Source organism: Thrips palmi, unplaced genomic scaffold (assembly GCF_012932325.1).
Source record: "Thrips palmi isolate BJ-2018 unplaced genomic scaffold, TpBJ-2018v1 HiC_scaffold_4, whole genome shotgun sequence".
Lineage (NCBI taxonomy): Eukaryota > Metazoa > Arthropoda > Insecta > Thysanoptera > Thripidae > Thrips > Thrips palmi.
Window position 1 is genome coordinate 4,972,458 of NW_023144631.1, and position 20,020 is coordinate 4,992,477.

The 20,020-nt window shown below is 60.6% G+C and overlaps 1 protein-coding gene across 1 annotated transcript in view; it reads right to left on the reverse strand.

Annotated features, from left to right (window-relative positions):
- Positions 1-20,020, reverse strand: part of LOC117649327 — a 123,415-nt gene that overhangs the window by 20,575 nt on the left and 82,820 nt on the right. The window contains exon 3 of the mRNA XM_034391965.1: positions 9,184-9,650. Within this exon, the coding sequence (XP_034247856.1) occupies positions 9,184-9,650 (467 nt within the window). The remainder of the gene's footprint in view (positions 1-9,183; positions 9,651-20,020) is intronic.

The following is a 20,020-nucleotide window of genomic DNA, read 5'->3' on the forward strand; positions in this document are numbered from 1 at the left end:
TCGGCGGCGATCAACTGCCTCCACTAATTTCCCTCCCGAGCGGCCCGGTCGGCAGATGAGGCTCGCGAGGCGGCGAGGCCCTGCAGACTGCTGTCTCTCTCGCACCCTTACGGGACGCCCCGTGAGTGCGAGAGAGAGGGAGCGAACTCCCTTCAGAATCAGTCTGCTGGCCTTCCGCGCGGCGAGCGCCATAAATTCCGCGGGGCTTTTCAAACGTGCGCCCGTGTCGTTCCGCCGAACGTTCCCAGCGCCGTCCCCGGATACCAGTTTCGGTCCTAGGACCCGCAGGGACGAACGGACGGACGGCTAGGCAAGCACACAGACAGACAGACAGACAGACAGACAGACAGACGGATGGACTAATGTCGCCGAAAGCAGAGGCTGCCAAGGGTCGGGTGTCGAGACACCTTAATGATGCGCATTGTGTGCCGTGCCGTGCCACGCCTTGCCACGCCGTGCCACCGGACTGAATGAGCGTATAATTGGCGGCGACCATGTCGCGGCCACCACTGCACTGCAGCCAGGCGGCCAGGTGGGTGTAAGGCGGCGCAAGGCTATCGCCCTGGTGCATCGCGGCGTGCATCGCGGCGTGCATCGCCACGGCGCCCCAAACCGCGGCCCGCGGCCGGACCAGGCCGGACCGCCGCGGCCACAGCGCCGTACGTCGGCGAGCCCACGTGGGACACGCTGATGTGGCCGTCGACGACGCCGTGGAAATAATCACTGGCTTTCGAGAGGAAAACGGCCTGCTGCCGGACACGCGCTGCACACTGCGAGTCGCTCTGTCTCTCTCGCACCTGCACGGGACGCCCCGCGGGTGCGAGAGAGACGGCGCGACGAATGAGTCCGGTGCCCGGCGGACGGGCGGGGCCACCGCGAGGTGTCCGCGCTAGCCAACCGGCGGGGCAGGGGTCACGGGGGCGTGGCGGGGGCGGGGCGCCGGGGGCGGGGCGCTGGGGGCGGACCCGGCGCTGGGGGCCATCAGTGGCCAGCCTTTCGCCTGTTTGTTCAAGGCGCCGGGCGATAGGCCCGTCGTCTATCGGCAGCCGGAATCCGTTAAACCGCGGCGCTGGGCAGCCGGGCCTTTGGCCGGGCTGACTGGCCGACGCAACGCGCTAGAAAGCGTGGAAAAATGCGTCGGCAAGAAGCGCGGCCGCTGACTTTGCTGCCATCCGTCAGCAGGCGGCGTGGCGGCGGCATATTTCACGGCGATGAACCTCGCCGCCGATCGACGCGGCACACAGTGAGCCACACACTCCTCTGTCTCTCTCGCACCCGCGCGGAACGCCACGGGAGTGCAAGCGAGACAGCGACGAAAGCGCCGTCCCGAAGCAGCCCGCGGGCTGCCTAAACGCGCCGACGGCTCACTCGGACCGCGCCGCCGTCGCCGCGGGCGGCGGACGGTGAGGGATGGACGGGATGCGAGTCGAGGGAAAAGTAATCAGAACCAGGAGGCCGCGGCGGCGCCCCGCGGGGAACCAATGCCGAGCCGAGACGATAACTAGACGCCTCGACAAGGTCACGACAAAGACCTCGATGAGGACCTCGATGAGGACCTCGATGAGGACCTCGATGAGGACCTCGATGAGGACCTCGATGAGGACCTCGATGAAGACCTCGATGTAGACCTCGATGAGGACCTCCATGAGAACCTCGATGGTGACAACGACGGCGACCTCCATGACGACCACGGCGATGACCTCCCGCGGAGAAAGCCGCTCGGGGGGTTCATTTCCGCCGCGGGGTGCGTGCACTACGTGGCGGGCAGGAAGGACACTGCCATGACGTGCTCCGTGACGGCGGCGACGACGACATCCTCCAGATGACACGGCGTGACGCAAGGCCGGACATCAACATCGGGGGGATCGAGGGGGAGCGGGGCGTTGATTGTCGGGGAGGGGGAAGGGGAGGGGGAGGACAACAGATGGGCGCTAATGAAGCGCGGAGAGGAAAACAATGACAAGTGAGCTAAGTGCGTCGGGCAGCCTCGGCGCGGCGCACCGCTCGCCGCCACTCAGGACCAAACAGAAGGACGAAGGAGCGAAAGGGAGTTTGAATAACACAAGAGGGGCGCGACCAATCAAAGTCCAATGCGCCGCTGAGTGTCGGCCGGCGTCGGCACTGGAAGCCATCATCGACAGCAGCTAAGACAGTCAAGTTGGCCCCGAAAAAAACTTTCTAGAAAAAACTTTAAAAATATAGCGAAATAATCAGCCAAGTGAAATAGACGGCTGGAAGTTACGGAGTTAAGCAACCTCCGAAAACATCTGAAATCAGAGAACCAATCACAGTCGAGTTTGGTTGAACAGGCCAACTTTTCCTTTTGGTTGTGGCATTTGGGGCGGCGCGCGGGGGGAGGCGCGCTACGCACTTCTGCCGCCGTAAACATCAACGGCAGCGCCAGCATCGCCAGCAGCGCGGGGCGGAGACTTGGACGCGCGAGGCGCCTCGAGTGCCCCTGAGATTGAAAAGCCGACTTTGCCCGCCGAGTGGAACAGAGCTGGCTGCACAATGGTCAGGCAGCACACCGATTCCGCACTCGCGCTCTCTCTCTCTCTCTCTCTCAACGGAGCGACCCCGCGACTGCGAGAGAGACAGAGAAAGCACTGTTCGGTGGAAAATGCCCTTCAATCTCGCGGCCACCCTCCACAAGGCCCAGGATTGTTTGGTTGCTCTGTCTCTGTCGCACTCGTAGGGCGTCCCTTAGGGGTGTGAGAGAGACAGAGCGACGGTCTTTCGGAATCCGGAGGCAGTGTGTCCACCGGCCAGACGGTGACCTTTGCAACGCAATCGAGCAATCGAGCGAGAAGGGAAGTCATTTCTCCGGACTGAACCCCGACGGTGACCTCTGTCCGAGGCGACGTCATCGCCGGCGTCGACGGCCCGCCAGGGAGCCGCCGAGCCGCCGCGGCACGCGCCCACCAGATGCAAAGTACACTGGAAACAACACGCAGCCGAGCGGTACTGTGGTGTTTGGAAGGAAACTCAGTGGAGTGTACTGGGAAAAACTGACTGGAGTTTATAGGAAGACAACTATGCGAAGAAAACTCTGACCGAAGCGCACTTGGAAGAACACTTTGGCGAGTGTACTTGGCAGAAAGATCCTGGGTGCAGGCAGGACAGGACTGACAGCTGCAGGCCTCGTTGTCCTCCATGATGGTCCTGGTGCAGCACGCCGCGTAATCCTTCTGACGGTAACGCCTTTCCAACCAAGGCGTCCTTTTCCGGCCCAGCAGAGCGATCCCGAAACAGTTTCGCCGCTGTCTCTCTCGCACTCATGGGGCGTCCCGCATGGGTGCGAGAGAGACAGGGCGACAGCTCTCGGCATCATCATCAGTCTGGTGCTGCCCGGCTGCCGGGGATTTGGGTGGCGCAGTGAAAGGAGGGCCCCGGCCTGCCGCGGCCGCGGAGACGCTACGCAAACAGCCCAGCCCACACAGTGCAGTGACACAACAATGCTCTGCGACCATTAACGGCTCGCCCGATGATCTACGACCGCGGTAATCACTGCACCGTCGGATCGAGAGGGAAAGCGGGGCCAGGGGCAGCCATTGGCAGCCAGGGGGCGTCGGGGGCAAAAAAGGGGGAGGGGGGACCCTTTCACTGCAGTGACTACTGCCTCGATCGCCTAATTGCCGACGCTAATCGCCTAAACGGCGCCTCTCGCGGTGTGGCCGCGCACCGAGTCAGTCAAGCAGGCAAGCAACGAGGCCTGCTCGGCTTAGAGAGAGAGAGAGAGAGGCTGCCCCTGAGCGGGCCATTATGAGAAATTGCTTTACAATAAACGCCGGCCGCGCAGCGACCGGCAAATTTCTCGCATGGTCCCCTCCTGAGTGACGTCAACGACGTCGTTACGAGGCTCGTTGCATCTTGTCGGACAATGTGATGTTCACCCGACGAAAAAGAGCTACACTCTTAAATGAAATTTTCCATATTGGGAGAGGAAATGTGAATGACGTAGGTTTCCCTCGTATGACGGTTTTTCTTTGTGTCTTGTCGAGCAGCGGACAGCGGACGGTGGGGCGGGTCCGCAACGCCACTGTAAGAGTGACTGACTCGCACGTCGCTTTCGACAAATTAAAAACCCTGCAACGGATCGTGGTGTCCTTTTCTTTTTTTTTTGCGTGGGGAAATTAATTATTCCGGTGCAGGAGCCGCTGGCGGGCGGGACGCCCCAAAAGTCCATCCGCGTCGTGGTCCCGGGTCCCGGCGAGGGGGCAGTGTCCCCCGGGGAGCCGGGCGGGCGGGCCGGGCGGCCGCGACCCGTGGGAACCCCCTCCCCCTCCCCCTCCCCCTCCCGCCCGGAGGTGGCCCGACGCCTGACTACACCTGTCCGGGTCCGGCCCGGCCGCGGCCCGGCCCGCCCACTCCGCCACGCCCCGCCACGCCCCGCCACGCCGAGCCAGCCGAGCGGAGCGACAGCGTGGCGCGGCATCACGGGCCGCTCCCTCGCCAAATCGGCCTGATGAGTCCATCGACGCCGCCAGCACCGCCAGCCGCCCCGCAGCAGACTCATTCCGAGAGCCGTTTTCGTCGCTCTGTCGCCCTCGCACCCACGGGGACGTCCCATAAGGGCGAGAGAGACAGAGCGACGAAAACGACTCTCGGAATCGGTCTACAGCAAGGAGCCTTCCTCCACGTTTTTTTTTCGGGCGGAAGTGGACTCACCACCACCGCGGCGGTCGTTAGCGAGCTGATGGGGATCATGGACCTTAGACCACACGTTCACCGTGCTCAGAGAAGCAAGCAGTTGCCCAGTGCGCTCTCACTACAGGTGAAGGGGCAGTGGCCAAGTTTGGTTCCCGAAATCTAGAATTATGTCAAAAGCCAATTGCAAATACGCGCGAACAGAACTTGCCACAACACCCAGAAAGAAAAACGGTCTTTTTTCTCGTGTTTATTTTTCAAGAAAAACAAAGTTGCCCTTAGAGTTTTATCAATAGTACAAGAGGAGTTGTTTGTATTTATTCAAGGAAGTCATTTTTTTTGGATGCAATCAGTAATGAGACTTGAGAGTATTCTTTCTAGATCACTATATGCCCAACGACAAAGATGGCCTTATTGCTGCTCACCGGAAATCGTACTTAGAACCAAGGCAAAGTCCTCCACATGAGCAACAATTTTGTTTTTTTGCGGAGTATTATTTCTGACTGGGAAGTGCGGCGTAGCATTACGGCGGGGCAGGCCCCCAACTTACGCGCGCGCGTCTAGTTCTGCTCGAGCAGGCCGCGCGGCCAGCAGTGCCGCACCGTGCCAGACAGTGCAGTGCCGTGCCGGCCAGTGCGTTATGAAATGTGGCGATTCGCAAGGAAGGGAAGCAAGGGGACGCAACGCTACATGGTAATGGCGACCGAGATGGCAACAGCCTGCTTTACGGCCCTGGAGGCTCCAGCCTGGAGCGGCCTGGGAAGGTGTGCCTTACAAAGGGTGTGTGTGCGTGGAACCCGTATCAGCGGCGACAACCGTCAAGGTGAAGAATGCCTCCGTCGTGACCGTGTTTATCCCGCCGTGTGTTCAGGGGCAGGGCTTTGTCATTTTCGCAAGGATTGCAGTTGCTGCCGCACGCCGCACACACCCTGCTGGCTGCTTTGCGAGGATAACATACGGTGCGGCTGCACTGTATACGCGTGTACACCATTCAGAAAACCGAGTTCTGTCTCAACTGTTTTCAAATGTATCAAGGTCATGTAACAATCTCTTTCTAAATTCTGCACTGCCACAACACTTCTCGGTGGTAGAAGCGGTATACTGAAAGCATCTGAGTGTCACATCAGTAGTGACACATTTACCGTCTATCAAAAGTCACTTCGGAGACTGCGTAGCCTTTTTGGTCGCTTATGACAAAGAAATCAAAAATATCGAAGTTAGAACTCAAGAGTTGAACTTGTTCAGGTAAAAATTAATTGATTTACAAAACCTCAGTTTCCTGGTGAACCTCCGAAAGAAAACCTCATACCCCTCCACCTTTCGTCAGGTTGGCTGCACCACCCACTCCTCCCAGCGGAAAACCATCATTTCCCGCGGGAATGGCGGAGCAGTGGAGAGGTTTTTAAAAGTGGCGGGGCGGCCGAGGGATTTTAAGACTGGTGGGCGCACCGCGTGACGCACGGAGCCGCCTCGTATTTAAAGCCGCCATTTCTCATATTTCGTCCTCGCGCCAGCTCGGCCGCGGCACACCGTCCGAAAATGAAGTCCCACGGGCTGAAACTGCTTGACTTGAATAAGTTTTCATCCGTCTTTAGAACACGTCAGAAAGTTGTCGCCATTTCAACCCCGTCGACGGTTCATTATTCTGCATCTAGTTTCATCAACGTCTGCGTTAGCCTGGGTGGGAGAGTCGGTGGCACAAACTCTGCAGGCATGTGTGTTCTGGCTGGTTTTTAATCCGACACGTACGCACGCTCACACACACACACACACACACACAAAAAAAACACCACACATATACACACAGCGATAATGAGCAAAGGCACTCCCGAAGGAAAGAAAAGAAGAAACGAAAATTAGGGAGCCATCCGATCCCATCCGTCGCCTGCTGCCCAGGGCCCAGCGCAGCGCGGCCAAAGGTGCTGTTATTGTTTGCTTCGCATAACACAACCAGTTTCCAGATTCGGGGAGTGCGATAGGGCCGCCCGGCAGCGCAGCGCAGTGAGAACGGCCATTCAAACAAGAGTTACCGCGGCCCTGCGCACTAGAACTCCGAATAACAATTAACTCCGCGTGGAATCGAACCCGGGACCGGCCCACAGTGGGCCAGAAGATCCGGTTGAGGCGGCCACAACTCTAGACGCGTTTTTAGCTCTAGAGTCGCTAAATGGGACTCGAACCAAGCGTGTGACCCCACCATAGGGCTGCTCTCAGAACGAGGAACCCATTGGTGGGGTCACACGTCCAGTTTGAGCCCTGTTTAGCGACTAGAGCTCTAAACGCGTCTAGAGTTTGGCCGCTTCCATCGGTCTTCTGGTCCACTGTGCGGTTGCATGAGACTCGACCTACGAAAAAAGGACCAAGCCAAACTCAGGAACAAATCCCCTCCTGCCTCGTTGGCTTCGACTTATGGCTTCCGACTGCGGTTGCGCCACCGCGACGCGACCCCGCCCATAAAGACACACGCACACGACCGTAAAAATGCAGAAAACCGCGGCGGCCCGGGCGGGGCGCGAACCTCGCCCTCCACGTTTCGAAATAAAACGCACGGCTGGGAAGGACTGCGGGAAGTGTGCGGGGTTGAATTACACGCGTGCTTCCCACCGCCTCGCCTCGCCGGCCCGAACCCCGCATGCAAAATAACCTCAATAACTCTTTGAAAAAACATTCACGAAAAATGTGCAAAACAAAACAAAAAAGATTTGGAGAAAATTTGATTGCACATTATTTAAAATGCAACAATTGGAAAAGAGGTCTGCTGCCCCTTCGTCTCATCTCTTCACAGCGCTGTGCTATTTTTTCACGTTTTGGAGCGGGTAGTTGGTATTCGATGATGTGGTCAAGTCCAGCAGTTCCCGGCCCCTGGCCTATTGGCCACATTTCGTCGACTTTGTGTGTGTGTAAGGGGCAAAGGGGGGGGGGGCTAGAGTCGGTGTCGAGGCGATGAGAGAGGCCGATCAGCACACAATGCGGTGTGTACCGCGTGTCGATACAACGTGCACACACTTACGCACACACACACACGCAAACACACAAACACGCACACAGGCGCAGTCAGACAAACACAAAGCCGGAAGGGAAAAAGGGTGGAAGGGCCGCGCGAATCCGGCGAACCGAGCGGGGAAGGCTGTCGAAGGAAAGGGACGTGGAATAGTTGTGGTGATGAACGCCAACGCCGCACCAGCCATTTCACAACTTTCACGTGTGTTTTTTTTAGGGGTGTATGTGCATGTGTATTTGTGAGTGCATACTTTCTTGACGAATAGCTCACAGCGCGAGTCTACGACGACGACGAGTCCGGCGGAACCGGCCCCAGCGCCCCAGTCGTCCGTCCGAGCGTCCGATGCGATGCGCGATGCGCCTCGCAGCGCCTCCGCCGATTTGTCTGCCCATCTGCAACTTTCATGTCGCCTCTGCCTGCGCGATTCCCCACCCTGCCTCTTCACGTTCTTCAGCTTCTCGTCGCCACACACACACGCACACACACAGACACACTCCGTGCCAGGTAGGTTCATCCATCAAGAGGCTCACTAAGTCAACCTCGCCAAACGGTGCCAGGTGGTTAAGACCGCAATGCACGCGAACCTGTCCTCGCACACACACAGACACACGAGAGAATTCACACACACACACACACAGTCGCGAAATCTGCGGCAGGACTACCAATACCACAGCCGCCACACCACCACAGGGACAGGCCCCGGACCGCAAAGTCAAGGGCAGGTACCAGGTCCAGGTTTGGCGCGTGTGAGTGTCTGATAGTGTGTGTGTGTGTGTGTGTGTGTGAGTGAGTGTGAGTGGCGCATGAGTGAGTGCACCCCTGACCACCGGGATAGATGTCACGTCCCTGGCCGTTGGTCGTGTGCCGCGTGGCGTGCCGTGGCGTGCCGTGCCGCCGGGGTGGCGTGTGCTTTCTGGCCGTCCTCGCAAGCGTTTGCGAATGTCTGCGAGCGGTATCGATGTGCGCTGCCCATGCCGATGGCCGATGGCCGTGCGATAGCGGATCGGGGGGTCTGGCTAACGAAGACAAGACGTCTGGGCCAATAAGACTGCAAGGCTGCGGAGACCGCCTGTGCGTCGGACTGTGATTTCTCTATCGGCCGGTCGGTACGCGCTGCATACGCGTGGGGCCACCGCGTCGCTCGGAGCGCGCAGTGGCGGGTCCAGGGTCAGCCTGAGGGAGGGGCGAAGTGGCATATTTCGCCTACCGACAGGTGCAAAGTGTTGCTATTTTTCTCGATTTTTCTACTTTTCAGGTGGCTATCTGGGGGTCAATTGTTCACTTTGTCCCCCTCTGGTTTCGCGCTAGACTTCACGGCTTCAGGGGATGAAGGGGAAGTTGGGGAAGGAAAGTAGAGGGTCGAAGAAGTACGCCCTTGTGGAGCTAGCATCATGACCGGAGTCATCCCTCCACCAGTTATTACATCTAAAAATTGAAATCTCAGTCTGAAATCCTGTGGGATGGGGTTTGTACTTCTCTTGGCCTTGTAATTTTCTCCCCCAACTTACCCCCTGAGTAAAACGGAAATGACTTACCTGGGGAAGGCCAGCCGCAGGTCCGCCTTGAGCTTGTTAAGCAGCTCGCCCACACTGTCGAACTGCCTCAGGCTCATCTCGGGCTCCATCTGCTGCATCTGCTGCTGCTGGGGGGCGCCGTGGGGAGCGGCTTGCTGCGGCCGCAGGTTCTCGGTGGAGCCCCTGGCCGAGCCGCGGTGGCTGCCCGCCGTGGACATGGCGCTGGCGGAGGACAGTGGCCCCTGCGGCCCGCCCAGGGTGGGCAGCGCGGCGCACGACGCCGACTTGCTGGAGCCCAGCGTCGACTTGTTGCACTTGCTGTCCAGGCGGCCGCCGCCCGGCGGCGAGGCGCCCGGCGTGGATGCCCCGTTGATGCCCGGCGACGCCCCGCCAGGCCCCGTGCCGCCAGGGGCCGGCGTGCGGCGCCCGAACTTGCGCAGTGACTGGGCATAGTCCTCGGGGTTGTAGATGGGCGGCCGCTGGTGTTCCTGTGGACGAAAGGAGGAGGGCGCCGTTAGAGTGGCTGTCGCAGGGTGTGAGCGGTACTACCACATCACCACCAACATGGTCATCATCAACATCATCAACACCACCGTCATCATGAAAAACATCATTATCATGAAGAACATCATGATCATCAAGAACAACACCATCATGAACTACAGCATCATCATCATCGTCATCATCATCATCATCATCATCATCATCATCATCATCATGGGACATTGCTTAGTAACCCCTCTCGACACGTAGTGCCTGGAAGGATTCCTTGCCTCCTTAAAGTGGGAGCTCTGCCACGTGGGAGGCCGAAACACAACCACCAAAACACGAAAACGCGACCAGCAGTCCAATTTGTCACTCTGGCCTAACCGTACACCAGACTCCACGCGAAGCAGCAACGAATCCAATCAATCAAAACCTTTGTGTGACCCCGCCCCACGCCCCACAGGCCGAAACCGTCTCGGGTTACTCCACTAATAGCGGTCCCCTCAGTTTCCGGGCCGAGGTTCGCGTCCCACACCCTAAAATGCCGTTTCTTGGGGCAAGATAATGTATGCTATTAAATCAAACAAATTTGCTTTAAACGTTTTCAGTAGATTCACTTGCTGGAAGTCAGTTTTCTTTGTTCAAGAAACAGCTGTTTAGGGTGCACTGAGCAAGGCACTGAGTAGGTAGGGGTCCGGCTGGAAATAGACAAACCAAGTTGTACGGTGCGCATGAGAACAGGAAAGAGAGATAGAGGTCCCAACGGTGTGGCCCGCGCATCGTCTCCAGTCTGAGACCCATGCACTGGGGGCGTCACCTCAGTGCCTGCACTGCCTGCACTGCCTGGGAGTCGCAGTGTGTTCATTCCGGGCCGCCGCGTGCCACATTACCTTTTAGTGCCAATTTGCGAGATTAAAGAGCATTCTTTTCTTTCAAAAAAAAAGAACAACAACCGTATGCAGGTCGTCAGCCTAGACGCCCACAACGATAGACGTAGAGCGATGGGGCAGGTCATGGATTATGGGACGAGGATGGCGGAGGGGGGACCGAAAGGGGTAAGGGAGGGGCGGGGAAAGAGGGGTGGGTCGAGTGCACGCACGTTGACCCAGGGCGACCAGTAATCTGCAGTGTCGGCCGCGCCTTGCCCGGCCGCCTGATTCCGAGAGTGCGTTTTCGTCGCTGTCTCTCTCGCACTCATAGGGCGCAACGTGTAAGTGCGAGAGAGACGGAGCGACGAAAGCGACTCTCGGAATGAGTCTGCGGGCTGCCCTGCATGCTAATGCCGGCACTTAGTGTCGCAACGGCGGCATGACGCGTCCCTAACGCCCCGAGTCCTGTAATTGTTCGACCCGCCGCGTCCCTTATAGAGCCCCCCCCCTCCCCAATCCGTCTCGCCGGCTGCACCGCGCGGACTTGATGAGGACGCTCTCGGTGTGCATCGCCAAGGCCGCCACCGAGGCAGGACGCCGACGACACCGAGACGTCCACCCCGGAGCTGTCTGGCACCCGCCAAAAAAATCTCGCCGAAAAATTAACTAAGAGCTCTCTTTAACGTTTCGCATGTTTTTCAGATCCTTTGAGATTTCGCAAACTCAAAGGAGACCTTCCGTTCGAAACAGCTGTCCGTATCCAGATACGGAAGGTCAGTCCATATTCGCATCTTCCAGAGAAGTTTTGACCTGAAACGCCAAAACTAACCCGAACCAAATTAAAATCGGGCGTCGGATCGAGACATCGAACAGACGTCTCGATCGCGAGGCGCGAGGCGGCCCGAAAAAGAGAGTGCGATCCCATCTGGGGCCGGACGCCGCGGACCTCGCCGCCGCCGCCTCCTCCAACGCGTGCCGATAGTGAGTGGGCCCTGCAGGGTCATTAAAACCCACCGGGGAAGTCCGGCACGCCACGCCACGCCACGCCAGGACCTGAGAGCCGAAAGACTTGAGAGCAGAGAGCCGCGGCCGAATTTACGAACCGACATGAATGGGGCGCTGGTTTATCCCCTCGCCAGGGTGAGGGCGCAGCGGAGTAAAGGTGACCCACACAACTGGACGCCACACACACACACACACACACACACACACACGAGAAGTCCGAATCACGCCCCGATGACACTTTCACTGCCTGTCCAGTGTCCGTCCGTGTCCATCCACGCGCGGCCGCGGGGCGTGAGCCGCCGTGAGGTGACAACCACGACGACAAACCGAAAGACATGAACAAGGAAACCAACACAACAAAAAAACAAACTTGTATCCACTCGCGCGCCACGCCTCGGCTTGGCCGCTTCGCTCACCGGCTTGTCCTCCGTAAAAAGGATTTCCGCTTTCGTCGCCGCCTTTTCTCGCATCGCCGCCGCGGGGTCGCGGGGTCATCCGGTCTGCCGTGGCGGGGCGTGTGGCGGACGTCGTGTGTAAATAACCAGGCGGCCGGCAGGCAGGCAGCGCGCCCTGGCGTGCCTCACGCAGCCCATAACCGATAGTGGCCGCCTTTGTTCGCGTCTCCCAATTTCCTTTCGCTTTCGCGGGTCGGCGCCGCGTGGCCGCGTGGCGCCGGCACACTGATCCGGGAGTCACTTTCGTCGCTCTGTCTCTCTCGCGCTCATACGGGACACCCTCTGAGTGCGAGGGACACAGAGCGACGAAAACGACTCTCGGAATCGGTCTGCAGGGCTGCTTCGGCTGTGTCGCGGAGACGGACTGGACTTTACGGCCACATCCCACTTGCCTGTCCTGCACTGCAGACTGAGAGTCGTCTTCGTCGCTCTGTCTCTCTCGCACCCAGACGGCACGCCCCACGAGTGCGAGAGAGACAGCGCGACGAAAACGAGTCTCGGAGTCACGAAACACTCTCCGCGCCGCGCACGACTCGGCCGGCAGGGTCATTATGGCGCCGGGTTAATTTTTGGGCGGCTTCGATCAGAGAGACTGACTTCCCGGCTGATGGAGCCGCGCCAGGACGGCCGCGACGCCTCGCGCCTCACGCCGCCGCGGCAGCGCCTGGACTCTCCTCGTTGGACAAGACAGAGCCGTTCGAAAAGACGGTGACTTATCCATCCGGAACGTTTCCCTTGATTTGGAAAAGGGTATTCCAGCAGGACTGCTAGTTCGTTTGTAGATTCCGCTTTTTGAAAATCCTTGATTTTTCCCTGACGATCCTCGCACCACCCTCCCTCAGCCGCTCGGCGTCGCGAGTTGGCGAGCGTGAAAGTGTGAAAAGTCAGCCTCGCCGCGCCGCTGGCTTGCCGCCGGCCACTTTGGCGACGACTCGACGAAACACGCGGCGTTCATCATCTCGGGTGACGCCGTGCGGCCTAACCTACCCTGCCGCCTGTCTCTCTCGCACTCCCACCGCCCACGAGTGCGACGGAGACAGTTGGAGATCAGCCAGCCGGGCGGCCACGAAGAAGACGTTCCCGCCGTGCCCCATTGTAGTCCGGACCGCCGTCTCTCTCGCACCCACGCGGCCGTAGCCGCCGCGCCGCCCAGAGGCAGAGGGTCCAGAGCCTTGTCCAGGGCCTGGAGTCCGCGGGCCGCGGGAGTGACAGAGCGGGCCGATTACGGCGTGCGATACCCGCGGGGCTTGTCCGGGGCCTCCACGGCCTGGAGCACGATCCGGCCTCTCTCTCTCTCTCTCTCTCTCTCTCTCTCTCTCTCTCTCTCTCTCTCTCTCTCTCTCTCTCTCTTCACCCGCGCCGTGATGCAGATTCCGGCCAGCCGAACGAGGGGTCTCTCAAATCCGCGACGGTAAACACATGCGGCCAGCGTGGCGGAACGGAGACCGCTGGCGCGCGCACGGGGCCGCGGCCGTGGGTTCGAATCCCAACAAAGGCGGGCTATTTTTCTTTTCACCTGGCCGACTTTTATTGCCGCACTTAACACGGAGTATGCCGCGGCCGGCGTTCCCCGTGACTCAGGGGTTCCGCTGCAGTGCAGTGCCTGGCTGGCAGTGCCACACTCGCTCGGTAGGTGCGATCATTTTGTCGGGTCCCACATTCGGGCGCTTTCGTACAAAGTGCTGCGCGGAACAATGGCAACGGTAAAGCAGGCGGCCAGAAGGCGGGCAAGGGCGGCCGGAAAGCGAGGAGGTGGCCTCTGAGTCGCGGGGGATGTGAGGCCAAGGGCAGGTCAAAGGAGTCTTTCCCTCAGAGAAAGATATCTAGATATATTTAGACTGTGACACGAGGGAGCGCCAAAATGAGCTTGACGGCGAGCGAAGAAACCACCACGCCGTGATCCTGTCCTGCAAACTGATTACGAGAGTCGTCTTGTCGCTGTCTCTCTCGCTCTTTATACGGGACGCCCCATGAGTGCGAGAGAAACAGAGCTACAGCAGCGACTCTCGGAATCAGACTGCTGTCCGCCTGAAACTGACCTGCTGGCCCACTGCGAGCTGGCCCTGGCCGGCCACAGTCCCAGGGGCAGAGTGCTGGCTGCACTCCTCTCCCACGGGGTGCCCCGTGCGTCGTCATCGCCCTTGACGCAGTGAGGATGTTCGCACCATATGCGACGCCTGAACACTTTCACTGTGCGATGCATTCATACAGTGGAGGCGCGGCGCCCCCGTCCGCCAGGCCACCGACGCGAGGGTGCTTCAGCGAGGGTTTGGACTGTGTGGGACCCTTGCGAAAACGGACTGTCCCCAAGCGGGGCCCTCATCAAGGACTGCCCCAAGAGGCGGGGCGGGGCAGGATTAGCGGCGTCCACGACGGCTTTCGGGCACGCCAGAGCGTCACGGATTTCGTTTAGCGCCCGAATCGTCCGCCACAATTGCATCACGAGGCGGCGGGGCGGGGAGGGGAGGGGGAGGGCTTTCCCCGAGCGGTCCACGCCGCGGCGGCCGCGGGGCACCGCGGGGACAGTGACGCCCAACATGGCCGCGTCGGCCACTCGCGTTCGACGTGTCGTCGTCGTCGGCGAGGGGCACGGCCCGTCTTCGTCGGCGACCTGGAGAGCGCCGCCGTCACGCCGGCCAAGCGGACCGCGGCGTTGTTTTCGACGCCAATTAAAAGACATTACGCTCCGCGGCCGAAAAGCGCCGCCGCCTCGCCGGCAGCCAAGTCCGCCGCGTCACGACGGGACGGGCCGCGGAGGGGAGGGGGGGGAGGGGGCATGCAAACATGTGCACGAGCATGTCGTCCGTGTCGTCGTCGTGCCGCGCCGTCTTATTTTCCCTTTCCTCCGTCAGCAGGCCGTCGTCGTCGTCGTGGACGTCGTGCCGCCGGACGTCTCCTGTTTTTGTGGACTTCCGCTCCGGCGCGCCGCGCTCCACCGGCCGCCGCCACGATATTGAGATATCATCACGTGCGCCTTTTTACTTCGCTGCCCCTTTCTCGGATGAAAACAAAACGATCAGATTTCGCGCGCACCGCGGCGGCGGCGTCGGGCCTGGTGCCGCGAGCACGGTCTGCTTGTGGTGGCGGCGGCGGCGGGTGGACGGATTCCGCGGCGAGCACGTCGCCGCCGACGGCGTCGCGGCCGCGGCGACGCGACGCACTGCGCCAGCACACTGATTCCGAGAGTCGTTTTCGTCGCTCCGTCTCTCACACCTACACGGGATGTCCCACAAGTGCGAGCGAGACCGAGCGACGGAAACGACTGTCGGAATCAGTGTGCTGTGCGAACCTGAGCCGCGGTGGCGTCGGGGGTCGGATCGCATTCGCGGCCAGCGCGGAATGGGGTGAGGGAGGAGGCCCTTTGGAGGCAGCAGCGACGACAACAACAACAGCATCGCCATAAACAAGAAATGCATTTGGGCAAGCGCGCGGCCCGGCAGGCAGGACCGCCCGCCGCAGCCTCAAATTATTTTAACGAGCCGGCCACGGCCATCCTCGGGGCGATAAAACTGATAACGCAGTGACATCGTGCAACTTTCTAGCTGCCCCAGAGTGGCCAGGGGCCAGCAGCGCACCGCCGGCCCTCCCCTCCTCCTTCTTCTCCTTTTCGTTCTTCTTCACACACAAAAGAAATAGAAATGGGAAACGCGCACACTAAAAGTCATGTACATCAAAGTTTTTTGTGCACACGAAATTTTCGTACAATTTTCGTACGAAAAAAACTGCCTATTTTTTTCGCCAATTTTGTGTACGAAAGTTGTACGAAACTTTTGTACAAACTTGTACGAAAAGTTCGTGTGCACAAAAAACTGTGATGTCTGGTACAAAATTTGTGCAAAAACATTTAGGTGTGCGGACTGGAAATTCGCTGCTGCTGGATGTGCCGCGTGCCGCGCGGGCTGGCTGGAGCGGCTGGAGTCTCTGGAGTGCGTAAGACGTGAAAGCACCCCGTACAATTAGCGGTGCCAACCGCAGGACGCACGCGGCGACACCGGCGGACTGATTCCGAACGCCGCGCGTCGCTCCGTCTCTCTCGCACTCATGGGGCGTCCCGCGTCGGTGAGACGGAGCGACTGCACTGTTCGAGACAAGCAACGCCGACCGACCGACCGACCGTTTCCCTGTGCCAATGAATGACTGAGGGGCGCGCGGACACACCGCTGCACTGTGGAATTCTGGAATGCACCCAAATGAGACGACGGCAGCGAAAGCAGCGCGAAGAAAGTCCCGGCAAAATGAAGAAACGGCGATGCCATGGCGAGGGGTTCGGTTCGCTTGCACTTGCAGTGAATAAACGCGGGAAAGAAAGAAACGGATGCAAAAAAAAGTGAGCGCTTGTTCCTACACTCTAAATGTTTCCCAAAGAAGTTTCAGGTGATACTGTTGTCGGCACTGTGTGGGAGGTTTGAAAACTCACATATAAGGGTAAAGTTAGCCGGCCATCACGTGATGAAATCACCACTGATCTCTTTACAGTGCAACTTACAGAGAGGGTGCACAGTGGGCCAGAAGACCAGCGCCGGCGGCCAAAACTCCAGACGCGTTTTGAGCTCCAGAGTAGCTAATCAGGACTCGAATCGAACGTGTGACCCCACCAATGGACTCCTCGTTCGGAGAGCAATCCATTGGTGGGGTCACACGTTCGATTCGAGTTCCATTTAGCGACTCTGGAGCTCAAACCGCGTCCAGAGTTTTGGCCACCTCCACCGGTCTTCTGGCCCACTGTGAGGTGGTTCGGCGCTCACATCGCCTCCCATTGGCGGCGAGCGCCGTCTTCGTAATCACCAATGCAAAGCAAAACGGAGCGGACGGGGCGCGATAACGAGACGATGACGTCACTGCTAATGGGCGTCGTCCTGCAGCCGAAGGATCATCGCTCCGTCTCTCCCACACTCATGGGGCGTCACGTGGGGGTGCGAGCGAGACGGAGCGACGATGCTTTGGAGCAAGCCTCCCCGGGGAAGCGCGCCTCGCATGGTCCGCCGAGCACCGCGCCTCCTGGAAGCCGTCGAAGCCGTCGGGACGCCTCCGAGTGACAGGCTCCGTCTCTCTCGCACTCGCAGGCCGTTCTGTAGACGCGTGGGGGTGCGAGGGAGACGGACGGTGCGGTGTTCGGAATGGGCGGTGCATCGCCCGATGCCCTCCTCTTAATTACCCCGGCGTTCGGCGCGTCTTCGCGATGCCGCCCCGGCACGCCACTTACCGAATCGCACCGGGCCGAGCCGAGCCGAGCCGAGCCGAGCCGAGCCGAGCCGAGCCGGACCGACCGCGGAACACTTCCCGTATTTATTGCAGGGCCAGCAGGGCGGGCCGCCACGCCGCGCAGATTGGGATCGGATAATGATCGGATTATGAGACGCCCTCGGCGCCTCCCTGCGGACCGGCTCCGAGAGTCGTGCTGGTCGCTCCGTCTCTCTCGCACCCATGCGGGACGCCCCTGAGTGCGAGAGAGACGGAGCGACGGAAGCGACGCTCGGAATCAGTCCGCAGGGAGGCGGCCCTACAACAGCACGGCAGTGGCGACGCGTCTGCCGCCCACCAAACGCGCCGCGGGAAAAGTACACCGCTAAAAAGCGAAACAAATAGTTTGCCGGTTTGACCTGGTTTGGACAACCCCGTCCTCCTCAAGACGTCCAGTCCCGGCAAGGTCACTTCGCTATCAAAGGCGGTCACTGACACACTTGCTGCACGCCAAACTCACTGGCGCCCCGGCATGCAGGCAGCAGCAGACTGATCCCGAGAGTCGTTTTCGTCGCTCTGTCTCCCTCGCACCCATACGGGACGCCCCATGAGTGCGAGAGAGACAGAGCGACGAAAACGACTCTCGAATGAGTCCGCAGAGGCACAGACAAACGGCGCCACTTGGCGCTGATACGCGGAGACGAGGAAAAACGCGCGGCTGTCCGGAAGGAGACTCATCCGCCGCGCAGCCTCCGCATGCTGATGCGCGCTCTGTCTCTCTCGCTCCTTGGCCGCGCGCCGCGCGAGTGCGAGAGAGACAGGGCGACCTCGGCGTCGTCCGTCTGCTGATAGCCGCGTTCGCAGCTTGCCCGGCCGCGTGGCCGCGTGCTCTAGCTGGGAGGCCCGGCACACTGATTCCGAGAGGTCGCTCTGTCTCTCTCGCACCCGCGCGAAACGCCCCGCGAGTGCGAGAGGGACAGGGCGAGTCTGCTGGCCGCCTAGCGGGGGAAGAAAAGAAGACACCCGTCATTTGTTCTTCCTGGACGGAGAAAGCCGGAGATGCATATCATATCAGTGACGTGACGCGCGGCCCGCGGCCCCTCAACCTCGCGGGGCCTGGCGGGGCCTGGCCTGGCGCCTCGCGTCCGTCAGCCGCGTCAGCGGGCAGCCTCACACGCCGCGGCCCGCAGTGACACACGGAGCGGCGTCGGGGGCACGTTCGAGGGCTCGACTTCGTGCGGTCAACTTCAAGGGTTCGACTTTGAGAGTTCGAGTCTGAGAGGCCGACTTTCAAGGGTTCTAACGGGCCAACGAAGTCGAAAAACCGCAACAAAGCCATGCCCAAAACAGCTGAATCCGCGAACGCCGCCACCCCGCCGGCCCGACTGCGCAACCACCGCCATGTCACCACCATCCTTCCCCGCGCAGAACCCGCAGGCCACGGACAGGGTGCAATTCCGCGTCAGAGTGGAGCAGCACAGCGTCACACACACACACACACACACACACACACGGGCCTGCCGTGACGTGGCTCGCATGACGGCAGAGCAGTGTGTGCTCCCGATGGAGAGGTGCGGCGACGGACAGCAGGTACCGGTTGCATGGGAGGAGGGGGAGGGGGAGGGGGGGAAGGAGGGAGGGGCTCTCTGATAGCCCGGCAAACAATGTGCATAGCGGGCCACATGGAAATGGAGACGGCCGGCCATGCGTGCGGGGAGGTGAGGGCGGGGCGGAGTAGCGGACCCTCCGTGTGTGTGTGTGTGTGTGTGTGTGTGTGTGTGTGTGTGGGCAGAATCATCGACGCCTGTCACTTGGGCGCGAAAAGGTCATCGCTGCCAAGTCATCTCGATGCAGCCGCGGGCGTGGAGCTTCACGGCCTCGGGGGCACGGCGTGGGCGCGGCCGGAGGGAGGGGAGGGGGGGAGGGGCTCCATTGTTCAATGGCCCGGCCGCGGCGTCGGCAGGGACGTGTGTCGGGGGCATCCCCGCGGTGGGGCGTGGCGTGGCGTTGCTCCCGGAGTGATTCACCCCTCCTCCACTCCACCGGTAATGGCGATTGGGCGCTTGCCCAACGCGACAGCGGCATGGCAGCGCCTCGCTGCTCCACTGCGCGCATACAATGTGAGTCCGCCACCTCGCCTCGCCGGCCTGCAAGGCTCTGCCTCTCTCGCACCCGTGTACGGGACGGCCCGTGGGTGCGACAGGGACAGAGCGACGAAACGATCCTTCGGAGTCCGCATCGCGGCCCTGCAGCCCCGCCTAGAAGAACCCCGCCGCTCCGCGAGGAGGCCGCGCCGCACCCCGCGGCGGAGAGCGCCTGTGCGGCAGGCGGCCCGCCGAGCAGGCGAGCGCGGCGGGACGGCCTCCGGGACTTCGCAGGCGCTCCGACTGGGGCGTGCCGCTTACTCGAACCATGAACCCGAGGCTGGATCACCAATGATCGCATGCTGTCAACGCAGCCCTGCAGTGATGTCCGAAGGGTTTTGCCCCCACCCCCACCCTATTTTACATCAAGATAACCGCCTGGAAGGTAGGCAAAACGCTGCCGCTTGAAGTGGACAAAAACTGCTACTATGTCCCCCCCCCCATCCAGAAGCCGTCTCTGGATCCGCCACTGCATGGAGGCCGGCCGGTACCGCACGCACCGAGGCACGCACACCGACGGCAGGGCGTCGCGCAGGGCCGCGCCCCACCTTGACACGCAGCGCCGCGGTCAGGTGCCTGGCAGCCGCGGCCCATGGCGCACGCAGGGAAGGGGGAGGGGAAGGGGAGAAACGGGAGAGGGGGAGGGGAAGGGGAGAAGCGGGAGAGGGGAAGGGGAAATGCACACAGGCCTCGCATGCACCGTGGCGGCGTGCACGGC